General features: G+C 39.9%; 1 protein-coding gene across 1 annotated transcript in view; it reads right to left on the reverse strand.

The window, feature by feature from the left end:
• LOC112621421 (autism susceptibility gene 2 protein-like) overlaps positions 1-21,766 on the reverse strand; it is a 95,875-nt gene that overhangs the window by 71,192 nt on the left and 2,917 nt on the right. The window contains exon 2 of the mRNA XM_025380850.1: positions 10,932-10,986. Coding sequence (XP_025236635.1) covers positions 10,932-10,986 — 55 coding nt within the window. The remainder of the gene's footprint in view (positions 1-10,931; positions 10,987-21,766) is intronic.

Raw genomic sequence — 21,766 nt, forward strand, 5'->3', positions numbered from 1 at the left:
AAGACTGTGTTCTAGTTAGCTCCTTGGTCTGAGAAAGAGCAGTCCCAGCCCTGCAGGACGAAGCAGAGCCAACCCCGGCCAGCCTGCAGATGCGTGAGAATAACTAACATAGTATAATTCACACGAACTGGGAATCCAAGTCACACAAACTGTGGAATCCTACATTCCACAAACTGGGATCGTCTCCATCTGCCTTAGAGAATGCACTTATCAATAAAGAAGTTACTCACAATAAAAAACTGTGAAGAAGGACCCCATACAAAGAAAAGTTGTTTTGTTTTGTTTTGTTTTCCATCAAAAGCTATGGTTTACTCAAGCTTTGGCCAAAATCAAGCATAACTGTGTAAGATAAAAAGCTCAAATTAACCCAGACTGTAGGCTTGGTTCAGGAGTAGAAGCTTCTGGAGCTTAGGCAATATTTTTTCTTTAAGTGCATCTTTCCCTTTTTTTTTTTTTTAACATTTTATCTTGAAATAACTTTAGGAAAGTTGCAAAAATAGTAGACAATTCTGTATTCCTTCATCCAGCTTCTCCCAAAGCTCATATCTTACATAATCATAGTTTCTGTATTAGGCCATTTTTGCATTGCTATTAAAAAATACTCAAAGGTGGAAGTGGTGGCTCACACCTGTAATCCCACCACTTTGGGAGGCTGAGGCAGATGAATCACCTGAGGTCAGGAGTTTGAGACCGGCCTGGTCAACATGGTGAAACCACATCTCTACTAAAAATACAAAAATTAGCCAGGTGTGGTGGTACACGCCTGTAGTCCCAATTACTCAAGAGGCTGAGGCAGGAGAATCACTTGAACCCAGGAGGCAGAGGTTGCAGTGAGCTGAGATTGGGCCATTGCACTCCAGCCTGGGCAACAAAAGTGAAACTCCATCTCAAAAAAAAAAAAAAAACTTGAGACTGGGTAATTGATAAAGAAAAGAAGTTTAATTGGTTCACAGTTCTGTAGGTTTTGCCAGAAGCATGGTGCTGGCATCTGCTTCTGGTGAGGCCTCAGGAAGTTTAAAACCATGGCGGAGTGCGGCAGGGAGCCAGCGTGTCACATGGCGAGAGTGGGAGCATGAAAAAAAGAAGAGGAAGGTCCCAGAGTCTTTTAAACAACCAGATCCCTCATGAATTAACTGAACAAGAACCCACTCTTCATCCAGGGGATAGTGCTAAACCATTCATGAGGGATCCACTCCCATGAGTCAATTGCCTCCCACCAGACCCCACCTCCAACACTGGGAATCACATTTCAACATGAGTTTTGGAGGGGCCAAAGCATCCTGACCATATGAGTATCATTACCAAAGCCAGGAATTTAATTGGTACAGTACTACTGACCAAGCTTCAGACTTCATTTGCATTTCACCAGTTTTTCTAGTAACTTCTTTCATCCAGCTTCCTACTAACTTCCTTTTTCTGTTGTAGGATTCAATCCAGAATCCCACACTATTTTGTCTCTTTAGTCTCTTCCAGTCTGTACCAGGTCTTTAGTCTTCCTTGACATTTATGACCTTGACACTTTGGAAGAGTACTGGCCAGTTAGTGTGTAGAACAGGTTTGTCTGCTGGTTTTTCATGACTAGAGTGAGATTATACATTTTTAGTAAGAACACCACAAAAATGATGTCCTTCTCAGTGCATCATGTCTGGGGAAGGGGCCGCGGGTCTGGCGGACGCCATCTTGCTACTGGTGAAGTTAACCTTGATCACTGGGTTAAGGGGCTGTCTGTTGGGTTTCACCATTGTAATGTTAGTGTTTTTCTTTTGTAATTAATACATATCTTGGGAAAGATACTTTGAAGCTATGCAAATATCCTGTTTCTCCTCAAACCTTCACCACTGATTTTAGCATCCATTGGTGGAATTTGCCTGCAACAATTATTACTGTGGCATCTAATAGTAGTTCACACATCTGAACCTAGAGGGAAGCAACTAATGAACCATCCCTTCGCTTCACAACCCCAACCTAACCAGTAATGAGATGTGAACTAGTGCAAAGGGGTAAGAAAGGTCCAGTTCCTGAAACTAAGGAGCCTCAGCCACAGTTTCTGGGCTGCTTTGCAGGGTTGAGTGAACAGCAGTCGACAGATTTTGCTTAGAAGGCAAAGAGGAGAACAGCCAGGGAGCACAACAAACTTCCATGCTAATCAAGGTGAATAAAGCCATGACGTAGAAAGAAAACCACAGGACTCTGTTTAACACAACCAGGGATTCAACTTTTTCAGCCAGCTACCTTGTTTTCCATTTGCAATTAGAGTCACAAAGCAATAGCCTCCTCCTGTGCTACCCCACAAGCTGAGCCTCAGACAACATCCTCATTTTCAATAACTCTTCCCCTTTATCTCACTCTGCCTGATGCTTAATAAGCTGATTGCTATTTACTTAGGACCAACAGCTAATCTGTTAATGATTGATTTTAAATTTTTACAGTCATTTGTCTCTGGCAGGACCTGGGACCGCGAAAGGCAGTCCTTTCCTACCTGATGAATTGGCTTTTTCTTCAGAGAAAAGAAAGAAAGAAAGAAAAAGAAAGAAAGAAAGAAAGAAAGAAAGAAAGAAAGAAAGAAAGAAAGAAAGAAAGAAAGAAAGAAAGAAAGAAAGAAAGAAAGGAAGGAAGGAAGGAAGGAAGGAAGGAAGGAAGGAAGGAAGGAAGGAAGGAAAGAAAGAAAGAAAGAAAGAAAGAAAGAAAGAAAGAAAGAAAGAAAGAAAGAAAGAAAGAAAGAAAGAAAGAAAAGGAAAGAAAAGAGAGAAATTTAAGTCAAAAGTCTTCATGGTTGCATTCTGCTGACAATTGGCATTCAATAAGAAATTTCAATGCAAAAAAAGAAATGGTAATGGTTCCTGTGAAATTTATCTGCCTGTGAAATTGTCAGCAAATAATATAAGCGGACATTTTTCTAATGGTGGCATGGGGTAAAGACCCTTTTCAATATGAAGTAAATTGTAATTGTACTATAAATTTACAGAACCTAAAATTCTTAATTAACAAAATTGATGCTCATTGCCCGACTGGAATGGGATATCTAAACTAATGCCATTACAGCCCTTTAAAATGATCTAAATTGCATACCATATGATATATGTATTTTTGTAGGATATATGCAGAAAAGTGAATTTTGCTTTCCATTAAAAAAAAAGACAATTGAATCAACAATGGTTATTGTAATTGGTATCACACAGCAGTGCTCTGCAATTTAATCACTGCTTCTAAAAATGGAACCGTGGATAACTATTGTGTTCTGAAAAGTGGCGGCCACCCCGTGCATGAGAGTGCTGTGCGCATTTATAAACACCGCCTCTTCCACAAAGTTAAGCTTTCCTCAGAGATGCCAAGTCTAATTTTGTAAATAAGAATGGCCCCCCAAGGCTAGCATTCCCATCAACTATTTATTAAAACGCACCCCAAGACCTCTCATCTCAAACTGGAATTAAACTCCTCCAAATGTCTCTGAAAGATGAGCATGATTTAAAACATGAACCAGCACACTGGCGACATGAAAAAGAGGGACTCTGGGCAAAGTGGTATTTTGGTATCCGTAAGTGGTGTCAGGTCTTCCTGGAGAGCCAGTATTATAAATTAACAGATGAGACATTGTGCAGAGCCTCTAAAAGGAAAGGCTAAACTGTTTGAAGGATAAAAGCCCTAATCTTATTAATATTTTAGATCCTGCAAGACATTGAGGCTCCATTGGCTGTCAGTAATACCTGAGAAAGAATCAAGGCAGCTGGAGGACAGCAACCACGGCCTCCCAATGGTCTGCTGACCTTCTTGAGAGGCAGATATCATGTGACAGCAATTGCCTGTCTCAGCAGACATGCTGGAAACAGGAGAAAGTGTTAAATATAACCAGGTAGACAGTGATGAATTGACATACTGAAAAATCGAACGCTTCAGTAATCAGCCTAAGGATCTGATATCAACAACATTTTTCAGTTTTGTCCAAATTCATTGAAAGGTGTACTTTAGCAAGTTCACTTCTCATTGGTAAGACCTTTCATCTTTATACTGCTTTTCTGATTGGATTCGGTGTCATCATCGGTTTGGGTGGCTCTGTGCACAGAAAGCAGACGGGCTGCTTGTGAGAGAAGGAGGGCTGGGATGAGCACAAATAAAAATGGGTTTTACCCCAACATTAATTTTAAAACTATTAAATATCTATCAAAATGCTTATTTAGAAAGAATTATTGAAGCCATGGTATATGAAAATGCATCAGGTACTGTGCTCCAACAGCACAGTAAACCTGAAATATTGAAATATTACCCTCTATTTTGCAGCAAGAAGCTTCCATAACTATAATTCTAATTACAGAACTCTAATTAATGTCTATGTGGCTTCAGATAACCTCATTAAATCTTTAGAATATTTATATTCTCCAAAGACAATCTCTATCCATTAGAATAAAAAAATCCTATAAAATAACTTTTTTAAACGCTGCTGATATGCTTTTCTTTTTATGAGACACATAAGTCATAAAATTTACTTTAAGGTTTCATTCATCTCTATAACAGTATTCCAAAAATGTGTTAACTCAAAAACACTTTTTTTCCTGGTACAGATGTATAATACAACTATCAGCTGAGATCACTCTCTGCTTTGAGGTTTAAACAAAAACTGGCAGAAGCCTCCTTCCCACATCCTGTGAAAGGCCAATGTCTTCCCCTAGATGTCTGAGAATTCCTGACAGCTTATATTCTCATGGTCACTTCCCTATCGCCAGTGGCTTCTTTTGGCTGGATTCTTGACCTCACTTGTCTCTCATCTCCCATAGCTGCCCCATGCCAACCTAGATTTTGAATGTAACCCCTTTTACTTGATTTCTCCCTCCACCCCCAGAAAACCCCGCAGTTTTTGTGAAGCGCAGACTTTCCATCTGCTTAAGGCTCTCCTTAGGGCCTTTGGCCTGCCGCCATCTTGCCTTCTCACTCACTTCAACCCTATCCTCTCTTATTTCTCCTCTGCTCTCCACCCACCCCCAAATTCCTGTAAACATCTTTCACAGAGTAGTGTGCTATCTCTCAGGCTAGCTCCAGACTGTCCAGGCTGTCTCCTGAGGGCCTTATCTTCATAGCCAAATGCTTCCGTTAAGGTGGCAGGCAGTCTCCTCCCTGAAAGGAATTGTTGACTGGCTCGTAAAGTAACACCATTTTCCTCCAGGCTCCCCATATATTACCAGCAAGATCTGCCTCATTCCTGCAAATACTCAGGAAAAGAAACACAAAGGACAACTAAGTTTGTGATAAGCACCATAGGAAACCATGGAAAGTCTACAACAGATAGGAATATAAAGTCAGAAATTGGGTGCAGTGTAACTTGGGGTCAGGGCTTTGAGAGGATCCTGCTTTCAAATTCACCCTGGTTGGGGTCAATAAAAGGATTGATTCATAGAAATGCCAGAAAGCCATGTTAAGCTGGTCATGAGCCTTCATCCTGATGTCTTCCTAGGAGTAAGCTCCTGGCTTTTCCCAGAAAGTTCAGTGTGGGAGCTCCATCGATAGTGTCTGTGTGCAACTGAATGATTTCCCATCGCAGACTGAGCCAGAACCTAAGATGAGACAATGTCCTGCTGCATGCATGGATAGAAAAAATTCCAGGAACTTACAGGAAGTAAGTTTCTTTCCCTTCACTCCCAGCTTGAATATAGGAGATAAAAAGCACCTCTTCAATATCCATACGATTCACCCTGCTCAGAACTATGTGGATAATAACACAACATGTGACACACATTTACATTAGAGGACCAGCCTTAGAGTGTTAAAGCCCGGGATCCATCAACACAAATAGAGTGTGACTCGATTCATTGGCAAATTCAGACACATCCGAACCTCTATGGGGATAATTCATGCAGAAGAATTTTATTTTAAAATGTCTAAATAGGTTGCTATTTAGTGCAATTTTTTATGGCCTTTAAAGCAAAGAAATGACAATTTCTAAACAAATGGTAGAAGTTAGGTCAACTAAGTTCAAGCCTAAACAATTATTTTTATCTTAGTTGAATGCCGTAAGTGTATATTTAATATCTGTTATGTTTAACACAGTGGGAGGCAGAAGTGAGAATGTCCTTCAGTATACATTGAAATAAAACCATTGCAAACTGCTTCAGAAGGAATTGAGTAGTTAATTAATAACAGCTTTTATTTATATGTTGCAACCCATAAAACAATTCCTCTGCTACAATATGGCTGTTGTATTAGAGGCAAGCTGGGCAAAACTTCCCTGGGCATTGAAGAAAATGTTACATTCCTAGGGACCTGGAAAGAAAGTGACTTGCCACAGACTTTTTTGTGGGTTTTTTTTGGAGTGCAGTGGAGTGATCTCAGCTCACTACAAGCTCCGCCTCCTGGATTCAGGCCATTCTCCTGCCTCAGCCTCCCGAGTAGCTGGGACTACAGGCGCCCGCTACCACACCTGGCTAATTTTTTTGTATTTTTAGTAGAGACGGGTTTCACCATGTTAGCCAGGATGGTCTCCATCTCCTGACCTTGTGATCCGCCTGCCTTGGCCTCCAAAGTGCTGGGATTACAGGCGTGAGCCACTGTGCCTGGCCAACTTGCCACACACTTAATCATAACTGACTGAACAATGTCCTTTGAATCATAATATGTATGATTTAATTTATTTATATCAAATGTATATATTTGTTATTAAAATAGTAAACATTTTTATAATATAATAAATACCAACCATGTTATATTACTGTACAGTCCACTGTTTTAGGGACCTAATGTATACTAATTCAAGTACTTATCACAAAACACTATAAGGTAGGTACTACTATTATTCCCACTTACAGATGGGAAACTGAGGCATGGAGAGATAGTATCTCACTCAAAGGTCACACAAATAACCACTGGCCAAGCTGGGGTGTGAACACAGGCAGTCTGGCTACCCAGGCTTCATGCTTGGCATCTGATGTGTCATATGCTGGTTCCACTAAATGTGGGCCCTCAGCTGAACCTCAAAGTGTCATAGTAGCAGCACCAGAAACAAGGACAGGCTTCCTGCGGTCTGATTACTAAGTATCCTGAGGTCTGGGGATTCAAGAAAACCTCAGAAATTCAAACTAACTGCAGGAAGGGTAATGGCCAAATTAAGGAAATTTGCATTTCAAAGTATTTTAGACTATACTGGTGTGGTTCATTCCAAATGCATGTAGTGCCTTCAACCACAGGCCATTAAGTGTGCCAAGGATAGGTTCCAGGGGCTAGCTTAAATAAATAGATATGCTTTGCACATGAGGTTTGATAAACCAGAGTATTAAAAATCATTTAACTCATTCCCTGTACTCCTACTTGGACTATGTGTTTCCTTTGCAAACCATTTCTCCCTGGAAAATACCAGAGTAAACAACTAGCCTGGTCAAGTGAACTAGTATATGCAATGAATTAGGGGATACATTAATGAGATTATTCTGCAACTGCAATGGTGGGTCTGAATCCCTAACTTAATCCATAAGCTATTATAGCACTGCAAAATATAACTTATGCTACATCATCTTGCATTTAAGCACCCCCTTTTATATAGCCAGTTGTCAACCCTAAATACATTTGGGCTTGAATCAGGCAGCTGGGAAGGGTGTATTTTCTTCCCCAACTCCCGAAATGCAATTCCGTCTACACTTATTATTCCCAGTTCTTTATTTGCATATAACATAAATGTTTACTTATCCACACACATGCTTAATTAAACAAGTTTAATTTTTGCTTAATCTTTTTTTTTTTTTTTTTTTGAAACAAAGTCTTGCTGTCTTGCCCAGGCTGCAGTGCAGTGGCATGACCATGGCACATTGCAGCCTTGACCTTCTGGGCTCAAGCAGTCCTCCCACCTCAGTCTCCCAAGTAGCTGGCACCACAGGTTCACACCACCACACATGGCTAATTTTTTTTATTTTTTTGTAGAGATGAGATATTGCTATGTTGCCCAGGCTGGTCTAAAACTTCTGAACTCAAGCAATCCTTTCACCTTGGCCTCCCAAAATGCTGGGATTACAGGCGTGAGCCACCATTTCTGGCTGTTTTTTTCTAAGACTCCAAAGAGTAAGTGGATCTGACATTCTTGGTTGCCCTCTCTTCTTCCTTTTCGACAAAGGCCAGAATCTTTTTAGGTATTAACCCTTCCCCCACGTAACTCAGGGTTAATCCTTGCTAGGCCAAGCTTGTGATTGCCTAAACCAGGCATAGGCAAGCGAAGAAAAGTCAAGTAGAGGATTTGGGGAACAGATTTCTACATTCTTGAAAAGATACACAAGGAAGAGAGAGTCTCTCTCTGCTTCAACTTGATGTCACTATCTATATGTGATGCCTGGAACTGCATCAGCTGTTTATGACTCTGAGGGCAGCCAGCCTGAGAAGGACAGAATGGAAAGGTGGGAAGGACCTGGGCCAGAGATGATGCTTGTGGGCCATGAAACTAACCACCCACAGAACCTCTCTACTTCCAGACTTCTCTGGCTTATGAAATAATTGATGTCCTCTTTGGAGTCAGGGTTTTCGGTTGCTTAGAGCTAAAAATATCCTAAAGGAGACACCAAGAAATGTGAGTGTATAACTCATTTTAATTAATTTGCTCAACACATATTAATTAAGTATCTACTGTCACCAGGCATTGTTCTAGAACTTGGGTTAGAGCAATAAATAAAAGGGACAAATCCCTGCCTTTATGGAACATACATTTTAGTGTGGAATTCACTTTGTACAACGCCTTGTAGAGTAATCCCCCTTATTCTCAGGCAAAATGTTCCAAGACCGTCCAGTGGATGCCTGAAACCTGGGATTGTAGCCAACCCTATATATACTATGGGTTTTTTTTTTTTCTCTCTCTCTCTATATATATATGATAAAGTTTAATTTATAAATTAGGCAGACTAATTTATAAATTTAAGGTAGTAAATTAACAACAATAGGTAAAATAAAATAGAACAACTACAACAATATGCCAGCACCACTGCTCTGCACTCTGGGGACATTAGCAAGTAAAATAAGAGTTCCTTGAAATAAGGCAAAATGAGGTTCAAGGAGCCCTTATTTTACGGTCCCCCAATCATCTCTGCTGGACAAAGGGATGATTCCCATCATGGGTGGGACAGAGTGTGACAACTTGAGGTTTCATCATGCTACTCAGAATAAAGCATGATTTAAAACTTGTGAATTACTTATTTCTGGAATTTGGACCAAGGTTAACCATGGATAACTGAAACCATGGAAAGCTCTGATAAGGGGACTACTGTACACTTAGTACAGCACTAAGAGGCAGAGAGAAGATCAGTGCTGGCAGGATGGAAAGAAAGCCGCATGTGTTATGCACTAGAACACTTTTCAGCGGCTCTCATTTAGTCACCATACTAAAGGTTGGTGTTATGGTCCCCATTTTACAGATGAGGACACTGGGGCTCAGGGACCATAAGCAGCAGAGCCAGGATAAGAATCCAGATGTTCAAACACCAGCTCTGACCCTCTTTCTGCTCTCCGCCTCCAACAAGCCTGCAAGGTAGGGAGTGGGTCAACAGGAGTAGCAGAATGGGGGTCCCAGTGTGCCAGGATGTGGACAGGACACGTCATGGATATACAGCTTCTCCCTGGCTCAGGCCATTGTGTATCCATGAGGACTGTAAACAGGACAGGGCAATAAAATTCAGGACAACCTCAAAAAGATAGACATCTGGCAACTGTGAGATAAACAGAGCTTTTGATGAGCTGGTGATAGTGCAGGAAAGAGTGGAGTTGGTGCTCTAAAGGGTCTGTGATTTCCTGGCCTGTCACCTCTGATCCAGGCTACCCTGCAAGGGATGTGGTCCCAACCTCTGTAGAAGACAAACACAAGCTCCTGGATCACAAATAGGCTGATAAAAAGAGGGGAATACTGCTTCACTCAAGAGCTTTGGGTTTTGCAATAATAAAAAGTAAAGGAACCTTTCCACAAACTGCTGTTTGCGTGATGTTTAGTGACATAGTAATGGTAGCTTCTATTTACTGAGCACTTGATACATACCAGGAAATTTGCCAAGTCCTTTCTCTGTAGAATCATATTATGAAGTTAATTCTATTGTTATTCCTGTTTTTACAGTTGAGGAAACCAATACACAGAGAGCTTTAGTAATCTGGCAAAGGTCTCAAAGCAAATCAGAGGCAACACTGGAGTTTCACCATGTCTGTCCCTTAACTACTATCTGCACTCTTTGCTCTGAAGGTTTTAGGGGTTTCGTGCATCCTCCACTCTTCTCAGTATATCTCAGTTGTAGAACCAGTTTTGTTTGTTTGTTTTCTACAATTTACATGGGCTGAGTCAGAATCCTAAAATGCCCACGGAGTCCCACTATGTAAAACTCATTACCTGATCTGTTCTATATGCTACAAGACCATCCCCTGACCACTTCTTGGATGCTACGGCAATGTCAAATTGCTATGAAGGTTTCTAAATATTTCCTCATGGTTTCTGTATTTGTCTCATTGTGGACCAGTAGCAAATCATTCACAGACGGGCACTGGCTCACAGACCACAGACCACAGTTTGCACAGCCCTGATCTAGGACACTTAAACCTGCAGATCCCTCATCCTGAAAAGGCAAGAAGCCCCCTTAATAATGATGACTGTTTTTATATACAGGCATACCTCAGAGAAGGAAAGCCCAACATTTGAAAATCCAAAGGAAAACAGGAAGCAGAGCCATCTATAAAAGGGTAGTTCACAGACGTAACAGTATCTTCCATGTTATAAACCAATAACTGTCCAACAGTGGGAGAACAGAAAAATAATTCCGGTCAGGGCAGTCATTAGAATAGCATGCAGCCATTGGAGGGTATATTGTTCAGCTCAGGCTACCATAACAAAATACCATAGACTGGTATTTGTAAACAGAAATGTACTTTCTGACGATTCTGGAAGTCCCAGATCAGAGCCCCGCAGGAGAAGTTTCTGGTGAAGAATCTCTTCCTACCTTGAAGATGACTGTGTATCCTCACCCAGGCGGAGTGTCTCTCTAGTGTCTCTTCCTAGAAAGATACAAATCCTAACGAATCAGGGCCCCATCTGTATCACCTCCTTTAACCTTAATCACTTCCATAAAGACACTGTCTCCAAATACAGTCATATTTGGGCTTAGAGCTTCAACATACGGATTTTGGAGGGAACACAATTCAGTCCCTAGCAGAGGGATAGTATCAAAGACTTTATAAACCATCTTATCCTTAATCGTAAATTGGTGGATCATTTCTGCATTTTTTTTAGTACACTTAATAATATCTCCTTTACTTATTTTAAGAAAGCTGTTATAAATTCATTCTTACTAAGGTATACATGGCCAGTAACCTTTACTACTTCCCAGGAAACAGTTGCAATGTAATGGGAGATGTAGTTAGCTGACAGGAATTAACTATCCGCTATACAGTAGGAACAGTACATTGAATCAGGCATAAGATGAGACTTTTTGGAATCCCTGATATTACATAGCACGAGTCTCTTAAGCCTTGTCCCAGCTCTTCTTCCAAATGAAAAAACTAGAGTCCTTGCCTACACCAAGAATATAGATTAGCTATTTTACTCCCCTACTTAGTAAGTGTATATGTGGAAGATTTTAATTATTTAGGATTTAAAACTCACCTACTTCCCAAAATAATTTGAAAACGTTTAAGAAAATTAAAACAATTCAATTAAAAACAGAACAGAAGCAGCTAACAATGGCCAAAAGCTAGATACAAAGATATGCAGCCAGGCACAGTGGCTCATACCTATAATCCCAGCACTTTGGGAGGCCAGGGCAGGAGGATCACTTGAGATCAGGAGTTCGAGGCCACCCTGGACAACATGGTGAAACCCTGTCTCTACAAAAAACACAAAAATTAACCAGGCATGGTGGCGTGCACCTGTGGTCCCAACTACTCAGAAGGCTGAGGTGGGAGGATCGTTTAAGCCTGGGAATCAGAGGTTGCAGTGAGCCAAGATTGCACTACTATACTCTAGCCTGGGTGACAGAGTAAGACCCTGCCTCAAAATATACATATATATATTGCTATAGTGAAGCAATACATGTAATTTATATCTCCCTCTGAGGGACAGCATTATCTTTTACTCAGTAAAGTGGGCTGACTGATCATATCTCCCATAGCACTTCCCATGGTAGGTGTTCAAAATGAACAAATTTAATCAACATGCATCAACTTCAAGGTTTAGCTGTCTCTTCCTAAGCAAACCAATACCCAAATAATGAAGTATTTTGTAAATTCCAAAGCAATAGCTGATCCTGATCATTTTATTTTTCTGCTAAGCCATTTACAGCACCCCAGGCCTGAAGTATATTATGTGTTGTCGCTTTATAATGTATTTAGAACTCAACAGACTCCCCTTCACTCACCTCACAATTATATGATCCACATAGGTCAAATTTTGTGTCAAGCGAATTAAAGTATTATTTTATTATCCGAAGTAATTGTTTCTGGATTAAAAGGCCATTATGCTGAAATGGTTATGTTGGTGATTATGCCGTTAAGAGTGTGGGGCTAACTATTGGTTTAGCTGAATGCCCATGTTCGTGAAAGTCTTCTTTCAGCTATCCTGTACGTGGCAAATCATTCTTAACTGGGTACTCCAAATGGTCTGTGTGCCTCAGATGTACTTTACTAAGCCATTAACACATTGAAGTTCCTCCCCTAATTCCCCAATCGACCATTAATTAACAGTGTAAGAAGAAAGAATCAGGCCCCCCATTGTGATGTGGCTGAGATGAAACGTTTCAGCAGTGATGGTGCTCAGAATCAGGCAGTCATTGGATGAGCTCTCTTCATCACATCAAATATGCCATCAAAGGAGGGGAGAGGGGACTATTAGAACAGTGCTTTTATTACAAGCATTTTTCTTAAACTCTGCCAAGTATAAATACTTTTTCAAAAGCTTCAAGGAATCTCAACGTTGCAAGGAATTTTGAGACTGACTTGGCCTTCGAACTGCTCCCATATCTGATGACCCACTATGTGCTAAGCGCTATGTTAGACAATTCAATGCTTACAAATCCCTTCAAGATTTCCTACTGTACACATGTGGGAAAAGAAGCTTAGAAAGAAGAATCTATCCAAAGTCTCATGGCAACTTGTAAACTATGTTAAAGATCCATTTGGGTTTATCTCTGAAACACAGGCTTCTATCACATACCATTTACCTAAAACCACAGCAATCTAGCTTACATGTTAGGTCACACACAGGTCTACGCACATACCTTAGAACCATACGGTTAATCATAAGCCAACAAAACCCTGAAAAATTCCCAGAAATAAACTTTACAAGAAACAGGCAAAATCTATTTGTGAACACACACACGCGCACACACACACACACACAGAAGAAGGTTTCAACAAAGTTTTGAGCAATTTGAGAAATCTTATATTATATTATATTATATATAATCTTATATTATAATCTCTTCTTATATTATCACATAAGGAGACTCAGAATTGTAAAGAAGCCAATTCTTCCCCAAGTTAATGTATAAATTTATGTAAACATATATTGTGTAAGTTACATAATTCTAATGAAAGTACCAACAGGATCTTTCTTGAAACTTTGAAAAATAATTCTAAAGCTTATCTGGAAGGATAAACATTCAAGAATAGCCAAGAAAATTCTAAACATAAGAGTAATGAGATATTAAAATGTGTGGTGCTGGCACAGAAATACACAGACTGACCACATCACCATGGTGGGGCCAGAAAGTATGTGTAGACATTTAGTACATAATCAAAGTAGCATTTTACATCAGTGGGACTAAGATAAATTATTCAAGAAATGGGAAATGGTCTTCATACATAACAAAAAGAAATGATCTGGAAAAAACTAGCTAACCATTTGGACAAAATAAATAGAGCTGGATCCCAGCTTTATTCTTTATACTGCGTTAAATTCCAGTGGGATCAACACTTTAAATGTAAAAATGGGAAAAGTGGAAAAGTATAGGAGAAAAACACATGAAGATTTGTATTATCCAGGGAAGTGACAGTCTTTCTTATCTTAAGTCAAAGGCCAGAAATGAAAAGAGAAAAAGAAATTTTATTTCATAAAAATGTAAATTGATAAATTTAATTTCATAAAATTTTATTTCATAAAAAATTTATTTCATAAAAACCTCCTATAGTTAAAAAAAAAGCAAATGACAATCTGAGAAAAATATTAGCAATAAATATGATTTTAAAGGTTAATATCACTAATCTTAAAAAGACAGTATATAAAATACATTCTCATATGTGTGTATATATATATATTTTTTTTTTCTTTTTTTTCAAGATGGAGTCTTGCTCTGTCACCCAGGCTGGAGTGCAATGGCATGATCTCAGCCCACTGCAACCTTCGCCTCCCAGGTTCAAGCAATTCTTCTGTCTCAGCCTCCCAAGCAGCTGCACTTACAGGCATGCGTCACCATGCCCAGTTAATTTCTGTATTTCTAGTAGAGATGGGGTTTCACTATGTTGGCCAGGCTGGTCTCAAACTCCTGACCTCGTGATCTACCACCTCAGCCTCCCAAAGTGCTGGGATTACAGGCGTGAGCCACTGCACCCGGCCTCTTCTCTATATGCTAACATTTTTTATTTTTTTACAATGAGCATATACCATTTTTCTATAGAGAAAAATAATAAGGCTGTTTTCATTTTTAAAAAGAAATATTTGTTTAACCATGCCTACTTCTTCCAGCATATAACTCCCAATATTTAAAGGAACTAACCAACAACTTTAGATCATACTATCACAACCCCTAATCAAAGTTCTAAAAGTTCTTGAAGTTGGATGTGCTTAAGAATCGCCCAGGGTGCCAGGAGGGGTGGCTCACGCCTGTAATCCCAGCACTTTGGGAGGCCGAGGCGGGCGAATCACGAGGTCAGGAGATAGAGACCATCCTGGCTAACATGGTGAAACCCCGTCTCTACTAAAAATACAAAAAATTAGCCGGGCGTAGTGGCGGGCGCCTGTAGCCCCAGCTACTCTTGAGACTGAGGCAGGAGAATGGCGTGAACCGGGAAGGCAGAGCTTGCAGTGAGGTGAGACAACCCCACTGCACTCCAGCCTGGGCGACAGAGCGAGACTCCATCTCAAAAAAAAAAAAAATCGCCCAGGGAGGTTTTACTGCTGATTTCAAGAGTAGAAAACTTTGCCTTTAAAATTGAACAAGCATCTTGATGTATCAAGTCTGCTAACCTCACTTTGAAAATTATTGTAGTTAGTATATTCAATCATGGGACATTTAAACGTGCAAAAAAAAGTACACTGGGAGACTATCTCTGAATTTACCAGATACAGAAATACCCAGTGCTTCTGCAATATACCCATGTAGCAGACCTGCACATGTACTCCCTGAATCTAAATTTTAAAAATAAGAAAGAAAGAAATGCCCTGTGCTTCTTAAAGCAGCTACATTGGCCATTGAAGAATTACTTTCTCTGTCTTATAGTTTTGGGGGTCCCTTAAGATCCGATGCTAAAATGTTGATGCCAAATGAAACTTACTGTCTTGAAATTTCGTCCTCAAGATGTCTTACATTTTGTGTTGGGAAAACAATTATTTGATATGACCCTGAACTCTCTGCAGTTCCATGGTATAAAATATGTGGTTGTGTCTTCCCCGGTTAAGTGACTTTTACAGGAACTCAATCTTCTGTGTGCAGTTTTAATTTCATTTGCTGAAGATTCTATGTGTTTTCTAAGGTAGAAAGAAAATCTGATTCTTTCTTGGAAACTTCCTACTTCACTTCAACAATCTGATTTTTTCATAAACTTGGAATGACCTTTGCAAGTGTCTACTGGGCTCTTCTTCTCCCTCTATGTCCACCTCCATGTTAGGAGCTTTACAGGCTTTAAATATTGAGACAGTACTACAGTTCATTATGTCTATATGTTACACATTCAAAGCTATCGCTTTAGATTCAAAACTTACGATTTCAAGTTAATTGATGGCATCTCCAGAATTAAATGCAGTTTACTTTGAGAGATCTTCCTGTGACTGTGTTTCTCAAAGGACATGAAAGAATTAGAAATTGATCATTTTTTTCTTTGTTTTCTCTCTTTTTACAACTTCTGGTGACAAGTAGTTAAATCCTATCACCTACATGTTTAGGCTTATAATCATTTCTCTCCTTGTTTACAGGTACCATCAAACTAGATAAAAATAATTCTGGAGCCATTTTATTGTTTATATAATATTAGGTCATTCCTTTCTTCCTTCTTCACTCGTTCATTTGATCAGTCCTCATTGAGCATCTGGATATGGTCCAGTTACTTTGCAAGATCATAAGCCTAGAAACACTTTTGGAACTCTAATTCTGATTGATTCAATATTTTCCTAAGTTTTTGCAAGAAGGAACCAAACTCCACAACTGCAGCATAGCTCCAGAAATATCAACTAAACAATTACTGTGATATTAGTTTCAATAATCTTCGTAAATGGCCAGGAAAATGTCTCACCAACTGGGGACTATCAACCATCATTACTTCAATCTGGTGCTCATGGCTCCACATGGGTACTTTTGGGTCTCCTGGTCTGTACTGACGTAGAAATACTTAAGTTTCCTGACACCCAATGACATGTATGACATACTCTGCCAGTAGCTCTCTTGATACTGGTAGAGGGACATGCTCTTTCACAATGACCATTCTTCCAAAACAATCTTTACTCTGGGAGTAATCTGGGAGTGAATCATGGATGAAGAATTCTGCTCTCTGAACAAAGACTGCAGGTCCCTAAAATCCTGACAGTAATTTGGGACTGGCACCTGCTCACCTCTCTTGTCATGCTATCAGTAACCCTGTGCTGCCCTTGAATTTCAGAGGAAATCAGAAATTTGTTTTCACCAGCCAGTCCTTGCTCCATGCCAATGAAAATATCAAATTTGGTTCCACCAGGAGTCCCCCTGGAGAGGTCTGCCATGGCTTCCACGTGTAAGGTGATCTCATAGGAAGCTATTTTGGAAATCCCCAATATCAATGTGGGACAGATGGCTTGACTCTGTGAGGTTTTAGCAGAGCCTCTTAGACCTTTCGCTTTCCTTTGTAAAATCCAAGAATCTAGTGACTGACAGGGTTGGCAAGGCATCCTTCTTCAATAATTCAATAAATTCAGCAAAATCCCTCATCTTAGGTGAGTCACTGGTCATAAAAGATGTTATGATGGCACGTTTGGTCTTATGGGCTATCTGCTTGTGTTTATTTTGTTTGCTTCTAGATAGCCTCAAATACCACTTGGAAAAGGCTGAGTCTAAAAATTGGGGGAACCATGTATAGTTCATCTGAAAGTCAGCAAGTCCTTCATTCTTTTGGGCAAGGTAGGCTTGGTAATAATTCTCAAAGAGTACTGATGTCAGCTTGAAGGGAGGTCTGTAATCAATAGGTCCCAGGGTTCTCTCTCTCTTTAGACACTGCCTCAGTCAGAATGCTTCCCTTTGCCACAGAGGAGGACATGATGGCAAGCTTATCAAGTCCAACAAAATTCATTCAGTGTGTGAATCCCAAGAAAGAGGACACTTGACATCCAACTCTGCAATGTACTTCAGAGAAACCATTTAAGCAACATCCGTTCAACTTCCAGAGTGGAGATAGGATTCAGCTGCATATAAAGAGTAATTGCCAGAAGATTCCTATGTCCTGCTTTTCACTTTTCTTCATTTTTACTAGTCTCCTCTTCTTTTCCTTTATTTTCTTGCATTTCTTTCTTTTTCTGTTTTGCCAAAAGGTGTATAAAGTATTTGAGGTCACAGTAAGTGCCCCTGGTTGTTAGTTCCAGCAAATTATAAGCAGCCCTTTACTACCATAGTAAAGGAACACTCTTAGGTATCACACAATGCTCCCCAGTATGCAGACTGGAAGATAAAATCCTTTCAGGCAAGTCAAGTCCTGTGGCTCAAAAGCCATAAGATTTTTGAGCTGATAAAAATATTGGAAATGATCTAGCCATTTTACAAATGAGGCACATTAAAGTTATGGGATGTTCATGGCTTACCAGTGCCCCACTACAATTCAGATATAGAGCCTGAATGGGAACACCCACTCCTTCCCTATATCTCTCCCTTACACTCCTGGCACCTTGTAAGTAGGAAGCACATGCCCTTCTGCTCTCCTTTCTCCCTGACACACAAACCCTGTGCCATTCATATGGGCATTCCCACAAAGCTCCACCCCTTTCATCGTGGTTTCCTCTGTCTAAAAGTCCTTCCTTAATCTGGAAATCATTCCCTACTCATCTTCCAAGACCCAGCTCAAATATTGAACTTTGGGGAAATTTATGTACTCCATGCAAGTCACTTGCTCAATGTTTACTTTGCCTGTACTATGTGACTTTTCAGACTGGTTTACATCCCACTGTCTCTCCTACCCGGAGCTCCTGAGACCAAGAATAACATGTCAGCCATCTTGATTCCCTGGCTTTGCACAGAGCCAGGCACATGGTACACAGGAAGTGACCAATTAAGCAAACAAACAACACCAACAATAAAAACAACTCTCAATCTACAATTCTGTGGAGGCCAAAGCTCCTGCTTTCAAGGGGCTTATTCAGTGGAGGAGTTGCTTATAACCTCACAATAAATATTTGCTGAATCGTGAATTAATGTGCTCTAATTCTGATTCTCCCAGGTTGATAGGTTATTACCAAAATCCATCTGCTCTCAGTGTGATTTGTGGCTCAACTATTTTTTTTATCTTGGCTAACAGGACTTACTACTCTGTAGTCTGGCTTCTGCACTACACTGCATTTATCACCACCCCCAGTACTGGACTCTCACCATAAAGCTATGCAGAGAAATTGGCGGGAAATTCACTGTCCATGATAGTGGACATGATAAAACGTCATGTTAGCCTGGAGTGGGAAACTAAGCACACATACTGTTAGTCGGTGTGTAAGATGATCAACTTGGCAATATATATCAACATTTTTTTTTTTTTTTTTTTTTTTGAGACGGAGTCTCACTCTGTCGCCCGGGCTGGAGTACAGTGGCCTGATCTCAGCTCACTGCAAGCTCCGCCTCCCGGGTTTACGTCATTCTCCTGCCTCAGCCTCCCGAGTAGCTGGGACTACAGGCGCCCGCCACCTCGCCCGGCTAGTTTTTTGTATTTTTTTTAGTAGAGACGGGGTTTCACTGTGTTAGCCAGGATGGTCTCGATCTCCTGGCCTCGTGATCCGCCCGTCTCGGCCTTATATCAACATTTTTAATGTACGTCTTTTTAGCTGCATTTCCACTACTAAAAATTTATTTTATGAACATACTTGCACAAATTTCCAAATGTGAATTATAAGGGTATTCATTGAAGTAATAGTTGAAATAGCATATATCTAAACATTGTTATATCCATACCCTGGAATTCCATGCAGTTATTTAAAAGGATGCCACAGATATAAATGTGCTAAGAAGGAGTGAAGTTCAATAGTCACGCATCACTTAATGATGGAGATACTTTCTGAGAGAGGTGTTGTTAGGTGATTTCATCATTGTGCAAACATCATACAGTGTACTTACACAAACCTAGATCACAGAGCTTACTACACACCTAGGCTAGATGGTGTAGCCTATTGCTGCTAGGCTACAGACCTGTACAGCATGGTACTGTACTGAATACTGTAGCAATTGTAATACAATGGTGAGTATTTGTATATCTAAGCATAGGAAACGTACAGTAAAAATACAGTGTAAAAGATAAAAAATGTACTTTGGGAGGCCGAGGCCGGCAGATCACGAGGTCAGGAGATAGAGACCATCCTGGCTAACATGGTAAAACCCCGTTTCTACTAAAAATCCAAAAAATTAGCTGGGCGTGGTTGCACGTGCCTGTAGTCCCAGCTACTCAGGAGTCTGAGGCAGGAGAATTGTTTGAACCTGGGAGGCAGAGGTTGCACTGAGCTGAGATCGCGCCACTGCACTCCAGCCTGGGTGACAGAGTGAGACTCTGTCTCAAAAAAAAAAAAAGAAAAGATATACCTGTATAGGGCACTTAGCATGAATGGAACTTGCATGACTGAAAGTTGCTCTGAGTGAGTCAGTGGATGAGTAAAGAGTGAATGTGAAGACCTAGGACATTACTGTACATTACTACAGACTTTATAAGCCCTATACTCTAGCCAGGCATGGTGATGCACATCTATAATCCCAGCTACTCAAGAGGCTGAGGCAGGAGGATCACTTGAGCCCAGGAGTTCTAATCCAGCCTGTGTAACATAGCAAGATCCCATCTCAAAAAATAAAAAGTGAAAATAATAAATAAACTCTGTATACTTAGGCCACACTAAATTATTTATTTTTTTTCCTTCTTCAATAATGAATTAAACTTAGCTTTCTATAACTTTTTACTTTAAAAACTTTTTAATTTTTTTAACCTTTTATTTTGTAATAATACTTACCTTAAAACACAGATTGTATAGCTGTACAAAATTATTTAATTTATTTATATCCTTATTTATAGCAGCTGTTTTCTATGTTTAAAATTTTTATTTTTATTGTTTTTACTTTTTAAGTTTTTTGTTAAAAACTAAGATACAAACAGGTACATTAGCCTAGGCCTACACAGGATCAGGATCATCAATATCACTGTCTTCCACCTTCACATTTTGTCCCATTGTAAGGTCGTCAGTGCATGGAACTGCCATCTCATTCATATATATATATGTTTTTTTTTTTGAGGCGGAGTTTCGCTCTTGTCACCCAGGCTGGAGTGCGATGGCATGATCTCCTCTCACTGCAACCTCTGCCTTCTGGGTTCAAGTGATTTTCCTGCCTCAGCCTCCTAAGTAGCTGGGATTACAGGTGCCTGTCACCACACCCAGCTAATTTTTGCATTTTTAGTAGAGATAGAGTTTCACTATGTTGGCCAGGCTGGTCTCGAACTCCTGACCTTAGGTGATCCACCTGCCTCGGCATCCCAAAGTGCTGGGATTACAGGCATGAGCCACTGCGCCCAGCCTCGTCTCCTCTATTAAAATTCTTTCTTCTAGAATCCTTCTGAAGAACCTGCCTGTGGCTGTTTTATAGTTAACTTTTATACATACATATGTGTGTGTGTGTATATATATGTGTGTGTGTGTATAAATATGTGTGTATGCATGTGTAGAAAGTACAGTCTAAAATAATAATAAATAGTATAGTAAATGCACAAACTAGTAACAGTTGTTTATTGTTATTATCAAGTATTATGTACTTGATAATGCGGCATACTGTGTTATGTGGTACACTTTTAAATGACTGGCAATTCAGTAGGTTTCTTTACACTGACATCACCACAAGCACACAACTAATGTGTTGCATTAAGATGTTACAATTTTTCAGCTCCATGGTAATCTTACAGGGCCACTATCGTATATGCGGTCCATTGCTGATCAAAACATCATTATGGGGCACATGACTGTATTATTAATTGAAAATATAAGACGTTGAAGAGTAACATTCAGCATTAACCCATTCGTGTAAACAAAGAGTAGATATACAGTCATGCACCACATCGTGACATTTCGGTCAACAATGGACGGAATATACAACAGTGGACCCATAAGATTAACCTGGAGCCTAGTGGCAACATAGCCATCATAATGTTGTAGAGCAATTACCTTTTTAAAAATAAATTTACTGTAGCCTAAGTGTACGGTGTTTATAAAGCCTACAGTAGTATACAGAATGTCCTAGACCCTCACATTTACTCACCATTCACTCCACTCACCCGAGCAACTTCTAGACCTGCAAACTCCATTCATGGTAAGTACCCTATACAGGGTTTTTTTTTTTTTTTTTAATCATTTATACTGTATTTTTACTGTACCTTT

Source organism: Theropithecus gelada, chromosome 3 (genome assembly GCF_003255815.1).
Source record: "Theropithecus gelada isolate Dixy chromosome 3, Tgel_1.0, whole genome shotgun sequence".
Lineage (NCBI taxonomy): Eukaryota > Metazoa > Chordata > Mammalia > Primates > Cercopithecidae > Theropithecus > Theropithecus gelada.